The following is a 13249-nucleotide window of genomic DNA, read 5'->3' as shown; positions in this document are numbered from 1 at the left end:
TATTCTTTTTAGTGCTGACTAGAACATTCCATGAACATAAGACCTGTGTTTAGACCCAAGATATGTCAAGGTGTCTATAGAGAATTTGAATCCCTCTGTCCATAAGGATGAATACCTTAACTGTGCTAAATGCTAGTAGCATTTCAAGCATAGGAGGAACAAGAGTTTCAAGTGATGCAGTTTGCTTAGATTTATAATTAAAAGGTCTTCACATTTCAAGTAAAATTCAAAGAATGTCACTTTTGGGTTTTTTTAAAACAAGCTTCTCCTCCATTATTCCTAAATAAGTGGCTCTCTGCACAATCATCTGAGGTTATTATCCAGAACCCATGGGCAGAAGAGGATCACAGGAAAGGACTTGAATCTGTATTCTTTATGCTGGGCCTAATTAATTCCATTATCATCAATGGAGTTATGCCAGAGATTAATCTGATTCAGTATATTTAAGTGTGTCTGCAAATTCATAGCAATACAGTACTTTGGGGGAATCACAAATTAGTGATTACTTTTAACAAGTCATGGAGGAGTCATGAGGGCATCATGTTTTGAGAAATAAAAAGAGAGGTTTTTTAGTCGTGTTCAAGTGTCGTCTTTTCAGAAAAAAGAAAACACACTTTTTTCTTTTTTTTTTTTGGCAGCCCAATAGCAGCAGTGATAACTTACAGTCCATTACATCTGGTGATTGGGATGTGACAAAGATTTTGGCATATGATGAAAAGAGGCATAAAATGTAAGTAAAGAAGTCGGTGTAAGTAACAAACCAAACAGGCTTTCATCTTTTAGTTCTGGCTCTAGAGTTAGCTAGTCTACAGTAGCCATCTTGAAAGCATCAGAAGTGTGTGTGCATGAACAGCTAGATGTACAGACAGCAGGAGAAGGCTGTCTACATCTGTTCGTGGCTTAATCTCTAGTTTACAATCTAGTGTTTCAATGAAGTCTTGCCTTGGTTTGTTCCCTCCCCTATCACTGACTTTGTGTGTTTAATAATCAATCTCATTTTGATATTTGACACGCAGAAAGAAGCCTGGTTTACATATATATACGTGTGTGTATGTTTGTGAGTGTGTGTGTGTTGCTGTGTTTCTTCATCAACAACATTTGATTCAAAATTTGAAGAGAGAGTTCTGTGTTCTGTGTTGGATGGCTTTGCTCTTTTAGTCCTCCTAGTCTTGGAAAAAATTCTGTTTGACACACACGAAAACTATTGTAATGAACAAACATTTTTGCTCGGTAAACTGCCATCTTGTTTTTACAGTTTCCCTCATTTTCACCTTGATCCTTTGTTAGTGATGTTCCAGTTCTTGGTGTGCTTCCCATTGTCCTAAATCTCAGCAAAATACCATAGAAGAGAGCACTCTGAAAGGGTTTCCAGTTCACATTGTATGGAGTTGCTCTTTCAGGCAAAGTTTCAATGAGATGCAAGATGCTGAATTCTAGACTTCTTAAATTTAAAATGATCTATTATCTCCAGCACTATCCCTCATTGGCACTAAATAGCTGAGTCAAAAGGCATTAGCCCATCCCAAACACTGAATGATTAATTAAGGGCCCAATTCTGGAAGGAGCTAAAAATGCCCACAGTTTCTGTTGACTTCAGTGTGAGCTGAGGGCTAAGCTGGCATAATTACTCACATTGCAATTTTAACAGCATGTGATATTTGTGGTTTGACTGCACAATGTGCGAAATCTACATATCCAGGTGAGCCCAGTTTATAGGAAATAGACCTGCTGGATTGGATACGCCAGCCATTATGTTATTCAGTCCTCCCCTCCCACCCCCCACTAAAACAATATCTGCTCCTGTGGGTCATCACCACCCTTGTAAAGCTTATGGCCTTTGGCCCCCATGGAGATATCAACCTTGACTTTGCACTCTGAATTGAAGTTGGCCACCCCTTGCATATCCAGCTAATTCACGGACTGAAACAGTAATGATGACCTCAGAAAGCTGGTGCTTTCACTACTTATCACACAGAAATGGAGCTGGCTAGAGTGTCTCTGTGAAGGGCTTGTCTACACTGGCAATTTACAGTGCTGCAAGTTTCTTGCTCAGGGGTGTGAAAAAACACACCCCTGAGTGCAGCAAGTTTCAGCGCTGTAAAGCGTCAGTGTAAACAGCTGCGCTCCCAGCGCTGGTAGCTACCCTTCTCGTGGAGGTGGTATTTTTTAGAGTGCTGGGAGAGCTCTTTCCCAGCACTCTGCCGGGACTACACAAGCCATGTTAAAGTGCTTGTGTTGCCAGTGTAGACCAGCCCTTAGACAATGACATTCCTCTCAAGTCAAGGCTATATCTTCCCTAATGGTTGGAATCCCCTCTTCAAGCTGAGGCTCTCAATGGGTTTTTCAGGTGCCTGAAGCCACATAGCTGTTCAAAGAATCATAAGTGATCAAATGTTTTGGGAAGAGGGGTGGGTTGCTTTTTTAAAATCTCTAGATAAAAAAAAAATCTATTTAAAGGTACGGTGCACTGTAAAGCTTTATACTTTGTTGGGGTAACTTTTCTGTGGTGAAAAAAGAGGTCAAGTTTTCTTGCTTCATATCACTTAAGACCACTTTTATTTTGTATAGTATGTATTCCTCACATATTACACATATTATTATTTTAACACACTGACTTATTGCATACTTCTTTACAAGCAATTACAATATTATGTATAATATATAGAGGTAACAAAGCTTCCTTAATGAGTCCTTGGTTTTGCTTATTCAGTGGATGCAGTAATTTTGCTGCTATCTTCTATTGAAATGCTTGGTCATGTTCCTACAGCATTTCTATATCAGCTTGGTTTCTGAGAGACACACCAATTTTAAACAGTCTGCTTCCTCTGGCAATTCTATTAAGTTTCTTTTGGTGTAGTTGCCCTCCCACTTGGCAGTCTTATGCATTCTAAAGTGTACATTTTTGTTTAGAAACTTTTTTCAACAGTTTTTAACTATATTGCACTAAATTTTAGTAGGCATAATTCTTTAGGTAGACCTACAGACCTGTAAAATGTAATAACACTGACACATACATAAAATGAACATTTTTGTACAATATTTCCTTAATAGGTCTTAACCCTAAACCCTTTGGACCTGTTTTTAGTCTAAGACATTTTAATCTTTTTTTTTCTTACAAAACTCCACCATATAGTTTTTGTTTTTACTCTCTTAGTAAAATGTATTTTATACCACAGATAAACAGAACTTTTGAATAGGATTTCTATAGTTGGAGGTTTTGTCATGTTTTTGAATGGCCACTACACCATTCAAAGTAGCTCTTTTATTCATAATTAATAACTTGTTAAAAGAAAAGAGAACTTGGATGGTACTTTCAAATAGGTTTTTGGTGATTGGGCTTCACTACTTATATTTACTGCAACACCCCCCAACTATTTAATTGCCCCAAAACTCTGCAGTGTTCATTTGTGCAAAAGATACTTTTAACTTCACACTCTGTCCTTAAATCACTTACTTATTTTCCAAAGTGACACATTTCTCAGCTGAATTCTTTCAGCAGCTCTAAACGTATTTTTTAATGTTTTTTCCCACTTGTTTCTTAATGTAGTACACTTTGCTTGCAAAGCTGTGCTCACTAAATACAGTCCGTGAAGGATGGCTGCTTTTTACTTTGGATTTATGCAAATAGGTAAAAGATATTGTTTTCTCCCTGACCTTTCAGGAATCATTTCCATTTAGTTTATTTCCTTCTTTACAACTTTCATTTGCTTTTAATGCCTTTTACACTCATCCCTTAAAATGGCAGATTTCATTTGTAAAGTTTTAGCCACGAGAAATAATCCACGTGAAACTTCTGTCTTGATTCGGGTTTTCTTTACCTTAGGGAAAAAAGAAACTAAATACTATTTTTTCATGGCTGCCAATGGGTCCTATTTTTTAACATTTCAGTGGCATTCAACAGACCTCTACTGTTCTCTGACAAGTATTCTTTTACATAGGTACTGAAAGTAACTCTCTAATGTCCACTTTTATTTTGTTTTAAAAATGCCTCGTTAGACTGCACAGCATATGCCTTATGTATCTCTTGGTGCTCTTCCAGCCCATTCTTTTCTCTCTCAAAATTTCCCACATAATGGTTAGCTATTTTATTTCTCTATGCAGGGCTTTTATTTCCTGGATTAGTTCCTGCAATAACAAGCTTTTTGCTTCTCCTTTCTGCATTTTTTATTTAGCACTATTCGTTGGCGTTCCTTTTCCACCCAGTCTCCCCCAGTACCTCTCTGGGAAATCCATAAGATTTGCCCTTAGATTTAACCTACTCCTCCTCTGGTGCCCTGGAAACCACCTCAAATTTAAAGCCTTCCAATGCCATTGCTAAACTGATGGTTTGTGATCCTTGACAGTAAAGCGACTTGTATAATAAACTGTATGTTACTTGCTCAAGATGAATGGATCCAATCTGAGTCCCAGCACCACTATGTTGGGGTTGCCTCTGAGACATCTTCCATTCAGTTCCCCAGAACTCAGTTTGACTCTGGTCTTGACGCTTAGGTTCCTTTATTTGACATACAGAAAAGCTTTGCTGAGTTGATTAGACTTAAACGTAGAGGGTGGGTACAGGGTATACCACACAACCAAAGTTACACAGAAGCCCCCTTCCTTTATATACTTTTATACATTACATTGCATCAAATGTTTTGGGATTGGCTTGGTCACTTTGCTGGAACCAATCCCTGTACCGCATGCTCTGTCCATTCACTGTCCATGTACAACTCATTCTTTACTTCATCTTTATGTTCCCAACTTATTGTATTCATTGTTATCTTGTCCACTGTAAATGGCTCCCTGAGTGTTCCTCCCCTATCTTAGCTGGTAAAGACATTCTGCTTCCATTCCAACCTGCTGATCCATTTACCTGCCTAATGCTGTCTCCCAAGAAATGAGGCCTCACCCTTGTCCAATTATTCGTGTCAAGCCAAGCCTACATACCTGAATTCAGGGGGTTTTTGCATGGAGCATTTTTCCCTTGAAGCACAGCTATCATGTATACTTCTGCATTGAAATATTTTTGCTTTTATTTTTAATTGCAGTGCAGTTTACAAAACATTTCCTTGATTCTGTGCTGAAGAGAGGTCCCTTCTGATTGGTTTTCTGATTCAGTGAAACGGAGAAGTCACATATCCTTGCAGTTTGCTTCACAAGATCAAGGAAATGTTCAAAAGATGGGCGTGAGGATGGAGATGCTGTTTAATAACATATTTGTAAATTCCCTTCCAAAACTCTATTTCTCACTACTGTACTTTGTATTTTTAGTTACTTCCTCAGCACAGAAGATTTACCAAGACGACGACACTTATATAGGTATGTTTTTCAGTTCTTTCATAGAGATCATTTTCCAGTTATTCCTCTATGAATGAGATCATGACAGAAGATGGATTGTGCCCATCATTACTGACATTGTTTATTCTCTGATTGAACCTAAGGAATAAACATGAGCATGTCACCAAGTGGGAAAGAGGTTTGCAACCAAATTTGAAATGCTTGAAATTTGAGCATTTTCTCATTTCATTGCCCATTAGAAATTGGTCCCATTCTAAAGCAAATGGCACATTAAAATGGAAACATTTTCAAACAAAATTGTTATGCACTGCAAAAAGTTGCATCATTGCGTACATTTGTATTTTTCACAATCACGTTACTGTTTGTATGGAAATCTAACCAAACCACAGAAGTTCTGGTACTTGAAAATAGGCAGAACAAAATTGCTGAACATTTGTGAATGTTTTTCTGCAATTTCATGTGGCTCCAATATGTTCTCAGTAGTGGTGTAATAGGTAAACAATGGTTAGCTTACGTACATGGTATCTATATTACAGCTAATAAATATGACGCTGTGTGAGAAGGAAACAGGAGTAAAGAACAAAAATTCCATCCTAGAAAATGCTTGTTTCAATTGCCAAGAGGCTTTAGGAATCCAGCCTTATTTTTTCTCATACAAGATTTCTAAGCACTGGAAAATGCACATTTATTAATTCTCACAACACCCTGGGCAGGAGGGAAGTATTATTATCCCCATTTTACAGATGAGGAAACAGAGGCACATACTGACAGTTAAGTTTGTTGTATTCCTCTCTTTTAACATCCTTCCTTCATCCCATCTTGTGGTATTTTTTCCTGCCTTGGAAGCATCCACAATGAAGGGAAGGGCCGTGCTAGCTTCATTTGATACGAGATTGTCAGTATATTTACATCCTGCAGTATGATGTTATGTTTTTTTTTCTCAAGCAGGGAAGGGACTACAACAAACTGAATTGCCAGTCATTTAATTTTTTCCTTCATTCTTAAACCTCTGTATTTGCCCACTGCTGTCCACAGGGCTTTGTGAGAGGCTAGGGTATTTTCAGCATTTTTTAATTAAATAAATCACGCTGAGTCTGTTTGGGCCAGTCATTTGTACTGGAGTGAATAAAATTCAGTGTGAAAGCTCAATTCAGGGAGAATTCTTCACAGGAAACAGTGGCACAATTCACATTGCTTCCACCTTGCCATACCCCACTAGCCTTTAAAGGTGGCTGACTTATGTAAATTGTCATAGCCCCATTGAAGTCAATAGAGCTATGACAGTTTATATCGGCTGAGGATCTGGCTCTCAGTTTTTAAATTCAGAGTTAGTGAGTCACACTGGGATTCCTCTCCTGAAGAAAAGTGTGAGCTGGAGAGAACGCAGGAACGGGAGCCAGCGACAACTGTGTGGTGACCCTAGCTCTGCCACTGACCGTTCCTGTGGTCTTGAGCAAGCCACACAGCTGCTCTGCATCAGTTTTGCTATCCGTGAAATGGAGTAATAATCGTGACATGCCTCACAGAGGTGTTCTAAGGATCAGTTAGGTAATGTTTGTAAAGCATTTTGAAGTTGAAAAGTGCTATAGATGTGCTAAGTATTATTTATTATTTGTTACTAAATCGTAATTTAGTCTTTAACCAGCATAGTGCTCTTGAGCACACACACAGGCCAAATTGTGTACTTCAAAAACAAAGCAGGCAAAACATGATCTTTTCTTTCTACCTGGATGTTGTGGTTAACACTCCATGACCCACTCTTTGAATGCCAAGGGAGAGGATTGTCTATGAGGTAGCCACTAGCAAGTCAGAAAAACTGCCTTTTAAAGACAAGATCTCTAGTTCTCCTTTGTCTGCAATAAACATCATCTAGCATAGAAATAATCCCTAGTTTCATGTCTATTCCCTGAATTAAAATGTGTTCCGTTTATATTGAAAGTTCAGTTGCATCCATCATTTTCTGGAAAGCTGTAACATCTAACATAACTACCTGCCATGCACAAAAGCCATCAATACCCTTTAATATCTTTTCAATTCTGGCAACCGCCCCTTCCCCCCTCCCCCCCAACAATTTAGCAATTTAGAATGCCTCGTCTCTTAGTATAGCTGAGCAAGTTATGTTCCTTTTTTCTGGTGCAATGAAGTTTAAAAAATGTAGCTTCAAGATAACCCTCGCTCAATTGACCTTCATGTACTTGTATTAACTTTTTCAGTGCAAACACAAATGGAAACTTCAACAGGCAGTGTCTGTCCTGTGATTTGATTGAAAACTGTACTTATTTCAGTGCGTCATTCAGTCACAACATGGAGTACTTCTTACTGACCTGTGAAGGTAAGTTTCTTTTATTATTAAGGATAGATTTTAGAGCAGGCAATAAACAAGCTCAGTATATACCTTCGAACTGCGACTAGCAGCACAAAAGTCTGTTGCCTTCATAGAATAGAATCATAGAATATCAGGGTTGGAAGGGACCTCAGGAGGTCATCTAGTCCAACCCCCTGCTCAAAGCAGGACCAATCCCCAATTAAATCATCCCAGACAGGGCTTTGTCAAGCCTGACCTTAAAAGCTTCTAAGGAAGGAGATTCCACCACCTCCCTAGGTAACGCATTCCAGTGTTTCACCACCCTCCTAGTGAAAAAGTTTTTCCTAATATCCAACCTAAACCTCCCCCACTGCAATTTGAGACCATTACTCCTTGTTCTGTCATCTGGTACCCCTGAGAACAGTCTAGATCCATCCTCTCTGGAACCCCCTTTCAGGTAGTTGACAGCAGCTATCAAATCCCCCCTCCCTCTTCTCTTCCGCAGACTAAACAATCCCAGTTCCCTCAGCCTCTCCTCATAAGTCATGTGTTCCAGTCCCCTAATCATTTTTGTTGCCCTCCCGCTGGACTCTTTCCAATTTTTCCACATCCTTCTTGTAGTATGGGGCCCAAAACTGGACACAGTACTCCAGATGAGGCCTCACCAGTGTCGAATAGAGGGGAATATAATCCATTTTGCTTGATGATTTAAAAAAACACATTTTAAGGGGGAAAAGGTCTTAATCCTAACCAAGGGCAATGGTTCTCTCTAATTCAGGCTTTAGTGATTTCCTTGATCCATTGCAGTGTGTTATATTGTGACATTATGAATTTAGTGACTGTGGGTAAAATTTCCAGAAGTGCCTAAATCCCATTTTCTAAAGTGACTTGGGCACTTAAGAGCCTAAATTCCATTGATTTTCAATAGATTTAGGCTTCTGATTTCAATGGTAGTTAGGCACCTAACCTGCTTAAGAGCTTTTGAAAAGCCCACTAAAAGCCTCTCTGCATCTTGATGCCCCTAATTACCTTTGAAAATCTGGCCTTAAATGCTCAAGTTACTTTTAAAAATGGGGCTTAGGTCCTACATCACTTATGTGCTTTTGAAATTTTACCTGGTATGTCCATGTTTTAACACAGACTTTTGAGTATTATTATCAAACATAGGTGTATATAGCGCTGCAGTTGTGTATGGGGGGTTTTCGTGGTGAGTAAAGACAGCACACAAAACAGGATGCTGGGGGAGGTAACTAAAGGAAGAAGGTTGGGTTATGGAGTTGCCTGGTGGTACAGTATACATCCTGGTGCAGTAGTTGCACTGAACAAGTTTATTTTATTTTGAAAGATTCTTTCAGTTTCAAATTCCTTGTACTTAAAATGGGAATACACCTGAATCAATAATCTCAACACAGAGGTAACTTTAACTGTCATTACTGGTCCAAGTTTTCTGTCCTTTTTTAGATAATTATATTTTTAAAGAAAATTGTTATCTGGGTTTGTGGGAAAAGATGGGTAGGAGGGATTTGAAGACGTGGGGAGGTTGATTGGCCTACAGAATCAGAGCGTTGAAGAGATTAGGAGAAGGGTGTCACAGTTGTGTTTGACTTTAATAATGTTCTGTGTACTCAATACCTTTGAATTACCTTTTTAAAGACATATTAGGAATAAATGCAGAACTCTACAACTTTCTAATGCAGTCACCACTTAGTTCTACCAAATTACATATAAACGTAGGGCCAGATTGCAGGGCCCTTACTCACCTTGGTGAGCAATTACTTACACCAGTAATCCCACTGAAGTGAATGGGGCTGCTTAAGTGAGTAAGCCAAAATGAGGAAGGACTTCACGATCTCTTTACTGTGGTTGCAGAGTAAAAAGGGTTCTTAATTATGAGGAGTTTGTAATCCTATAGTAAACATGCAAGGACTAAGGGCCTGGTTTACAAAACCTCAGGCATCATGCAAATAGTGTGTGTGTGTGTGTGTGTGTGTGTGTGTGCGTGCGTGCGTGTGTGTAAATATCCAGTGTGTGTGCACAGTCATGATGTAATTGTCCAAGTGCAGTCGGGTACCTTATTTTTTTTTAATGTCAGCAAGCTGTCAGTCAGGATGTGAATTGCGCCTTGTCTAACTGTAAAGCGCTTCTTGTGAGCCAAGAATTGTCATGTTATAATCAACTCCAAGGACAAAGAAATATTGAGGATGCTACATGAGGAAATAACCAGAAGCAATGTGATGAAACTGAGAAAGGGAACAGTTAGAATGAATATCAGGCAAAACTTACTGAGAGATATGTAAGGCTATGGAGTATTCTACCCAGGGAAGTGGTATAGGCCCCATCATTTGGGACAGTTGTCATAGGAGACTAGATTAAACATTAGAAAATACCCTGTAGGGAGCGTCTCTGCACTGTCGGTGTGGTGAACTAAGTGGCCTCAGGGATAATTTCCACTTGTAATTTCTGTGAATCTATAACAATGGAATATTTTTACACTGGAGTATAATTGACTGGAAAACGTACAGTAGTACAGTAAATACCATGTTGATCAGGTTTGTCTTTTGACAAGGAAAGCTGTGTACAATTTTTAAAAGTGTCAGTTTCAAGACAAGCTGTCAGTAATTGCTGATAACATTGCCCATTTTCCCTTTTTATAGAGGATAAATGTTTTAATACAATTAGAAGCACATGTGAATAACAAGATTATGGTTCTTATCAACCCCTAAGTGTTGATAAGTTCCTATTGCATTAGAGCCAATCTACAATAAGGCTGCTGTAATTCTTTGAGAGATTTATATAATTTATTAGAATGTATGTCCCTACAGTAATAAATTACCCAAGTACAAAAGATCATCACTTTCAACTAAACAGCTCTGGACCAGCTCCACAGCTAGTGTAAGTCATCATAAGTCTGTTTACTTCAGTGGAGTTGTGCTGATTGACACCCACTGAGGATCTGTCCCTCTGTGTTCTAATTGTACAGTACTATGTTCTCAAAATGTAATCCCAGTTTAAATGCAAAAGTCAACCCTTAACTATGGGATCGCCACTGACATCTCCATAATGAGATAGGCTGGGAAAATATATGCATATAAGAAAAGACAGGGGTCCCGATTTGGCTTTCCCATACATTGGTTTTAGATCAATGTCAGTCCACTGACGTCAGTGGAGTTACTCCTGATTCACGCTACTGGAAGTGAAAGGCATATCAGGCCCTTTATTTTCAACCAGCGTACAAGGAAAACATTGTTTTGCAGCAGGTATGGGCAAAATATCAACAATGAGGCTTTGAGCTGTCTCAGATATGCTGAATATGTGGAGGCATTTCATAATTTAAGCTTTTTCTTTTGCAACGTATCCATTTACATTACACTTCATATTAAGTGGCACAGAGAGCTTGTTGGTCTTTATTTGCCTTTTACTCACAGTGGTGAAAATCAAAAGTAACTCCCTCAGAAGTCAGTGGAACAACACTAGTGTAAAACTGGTGTAAGTTAGAGGAGAATCTAGCCTCTTCTGTTCTGTGAGTTTGAATAATATGAGAATTCTTTTTTCATGGTGCTTTGTCATAATTAGCATGAATCTGGCCCCGCTTCGGTATCCAAAATGTTTTTTTTATTGCTGCTGGATAGCTCAGATCCAGGGGTTTTGGAAGGAACTTCCTGATAAGTAAGTAGCCATACCTCCCTGTGTGTCCACATATAAACATAGCCCACACAGACATAAAACTACTTAAATGAGCATGTTGGAGGAGCACTGCCTTTCCCCTCGTAGAGAGCTTTGAGGTTGACTCTGCAGCCAGCCACTTTTGAAGAAGAATGCAAGCGTCTTTCTAATGTCTTTGCCTGTCTACGCTTTCCAGGCTCCAGACATTTCTATGTTCCAGTTCTCGAGTCTAGATTACGCTAGTCACAATATGTTGCACCTGTCTACATCTATCCGTGACTAGTGATCAGTGGCACTACAGCGCAAGGGCCGTTAAAAGTCCAGTCGGCGGCATCAGGGCTAAGGCAGGCTCCCTGCCTGCCCTGGCTCCACACAGCTCCCAGAAACGGCTGGCACATTCCTGCAGCCCCTAGGCACGGAGGCGACAAGGGGGGCTCCGCGCACTGCTCCCTCCCCCAGTGCTGGCTTTGCAGCTCCCATTGGCCAGGAACCGCAGCCAATGGGAGCTGCGGGGGCAGCACCTGCGGGGAGGGGTAACGCACAGAGCCCCTGGTTCTTGCACCTACGAGCCGAACATGCCGGCTGCTTTGGGGAGTCACGCACAGCCAGGGCAGGAAGACCCTGCCTTAGCCCCGCTGCGCCGCCGACCAGGAGCCACACGAGGTAAGCGACGCCTAGCTGGAGCCCACATCCCGAACTGTCTCCCACACCCAAACCCCCTGCCCCAGGTTGGAACCCTCTCCCAGAGCCCTTATCCCACACCTCCAGCCCTCTGCCATACCCAAAGTCCCTCCCAGAGCCCACACCCCCTCCCGCACCCACCCACCCCCCCAGGTCGGAACACCCTCCTGCACTCCCGGAGCCCGTACCCCCTCCCACACTTCAACCCCAGCCCTTAGCCCCCCTCCACACCCAAACTCCCTCCCCGAGCCCACACCTTGCACCCTCTCCCGCACCCCAACCACCTGCCCCAGCTCTGAGCCCCTCTTGCACCCCAAACCTCTCATCCCCAGATCCACCTATGAGCCAGCATCCCCAGCCAGAGCCCGCACCCTCTCCTGCTCCCCAACCCCTGCCCCAGCTCTGTGTCCGCTCCCACACTCTGAACTCCTTGGCTCCAGCCCAGAGCCCCCTCCTTCACTGAAACCCCTGATCCCCAGCCCCACCCCAGAGCCTGCACCCACAGCCAGAGCCCTTACCCCCTCCCACACCCCAACTCCCTTCCTCAGTCCGGAGCCTCTGCCCACACCCTGAACCCCTCATTTCTGGCCCCACCCCAGAGCCTGCACCCCCAGCCAGAACCCTCACCCCCTCCCGCACCCCAAACTCCTGCTCCAGCCTAGTGAAATTGAGTGAGGGTGGGGGAGAGCGAGCGACAGAGGGGAGGATGGAGTGAGTAGGGGCGGGGCCTCAGAAAAGGGGTGGAGAAGGGGCAGGGCCTTGGGGCAGGGGGCGGGGCAAGGGTGTTCGGTTTTGTGCGATCAAAAAGATGGCAACCCTAGTTGTCCTGTTGGAATAAGTAATCCACCTCCCCGAGATGTGGTAGCTAGGTTGTCAGAAGAATTCTTCCATCAGCCTAGTACTGTCTACAGCAAGGGTGGGCAAACTATGGCCTGCGGGCCGGATCCGGCCCCTCAGGGCTTTGGATCCAACCCACGAGATTGCCCCCCGTGGTGCTGCAGGCCCCGCGCCGGCACCACATCCCTGGGGCTCTGGCTGGGGCGGGGCTCCATGCGTTGCCCTTGCCTCCAGGCACCGCCCCCTGCAGCTCCCATTAGCTGGGAACGGGGAACCACGGCCAATGGGAGCGTCAGAGGAGGTACCTGGGGGTGTGGCAAGGGCAGCACGTGGAGCCCTATGCCGCCCCTTCTCCAGGGGCTGCGCAGGGAAGTGGTGCTGGCCCCTTCCTGGAGTGGTGCGGCATGGGGCCAGGGCAGGCAGGCAGGGAGGCTGCCCTGGCTCCGGTGCGCGCTGCTGCCACCCCGGAGCCGCTTTAGGTAA

General features: G+C 42.5%; 1 protein-coding gene across 7 annotated transcripts in view; it reads left to right on the top strand.

Moving 5' to 3' along the window:
• Positions 1-13249, top strand: part of DPP6 (dipeptidyl peptidase like 6) — a 783294-nt gene that overhangs the window by 720566 nt on the left and 49479 nt on the right. For all 7 annotated transcript variants that reach the window (XM_074946297.1, XM_074946290.1, XM_074946293.1 and 4 more), the window contains 3 exons: positions 639-730; positions 5254-5301; positions 7494-7612. In XM_074946297.1, coding sequence (XP_074802398.1) covers positions 639-730; positions 5254-5301; positions 7494-7612 — 259 coding nt within the window. The remainder of the gene's footprint in view (positions 1-638; positions 731-5253; positions 5302-7493; positions 7613-13249) is intronic.

This window comes from Natator depressus, chromosome 2 (assembly GCF_965152275.1).
Source record: "Natator depressus isolate rNatDep1 chromosome 2, rNatDep2.hap1, whole genome shotgun sequence".
NCBI lineage: Eukaryota > Metazoa > Chordata > Testudines > Cheloniidae > Natator > Natator depressus.
The sequence above is the reverse complement of the archived record's forward strand: the minus strand, read 5'-3'. Positions and strand labels throughout refer to the sequence as shown.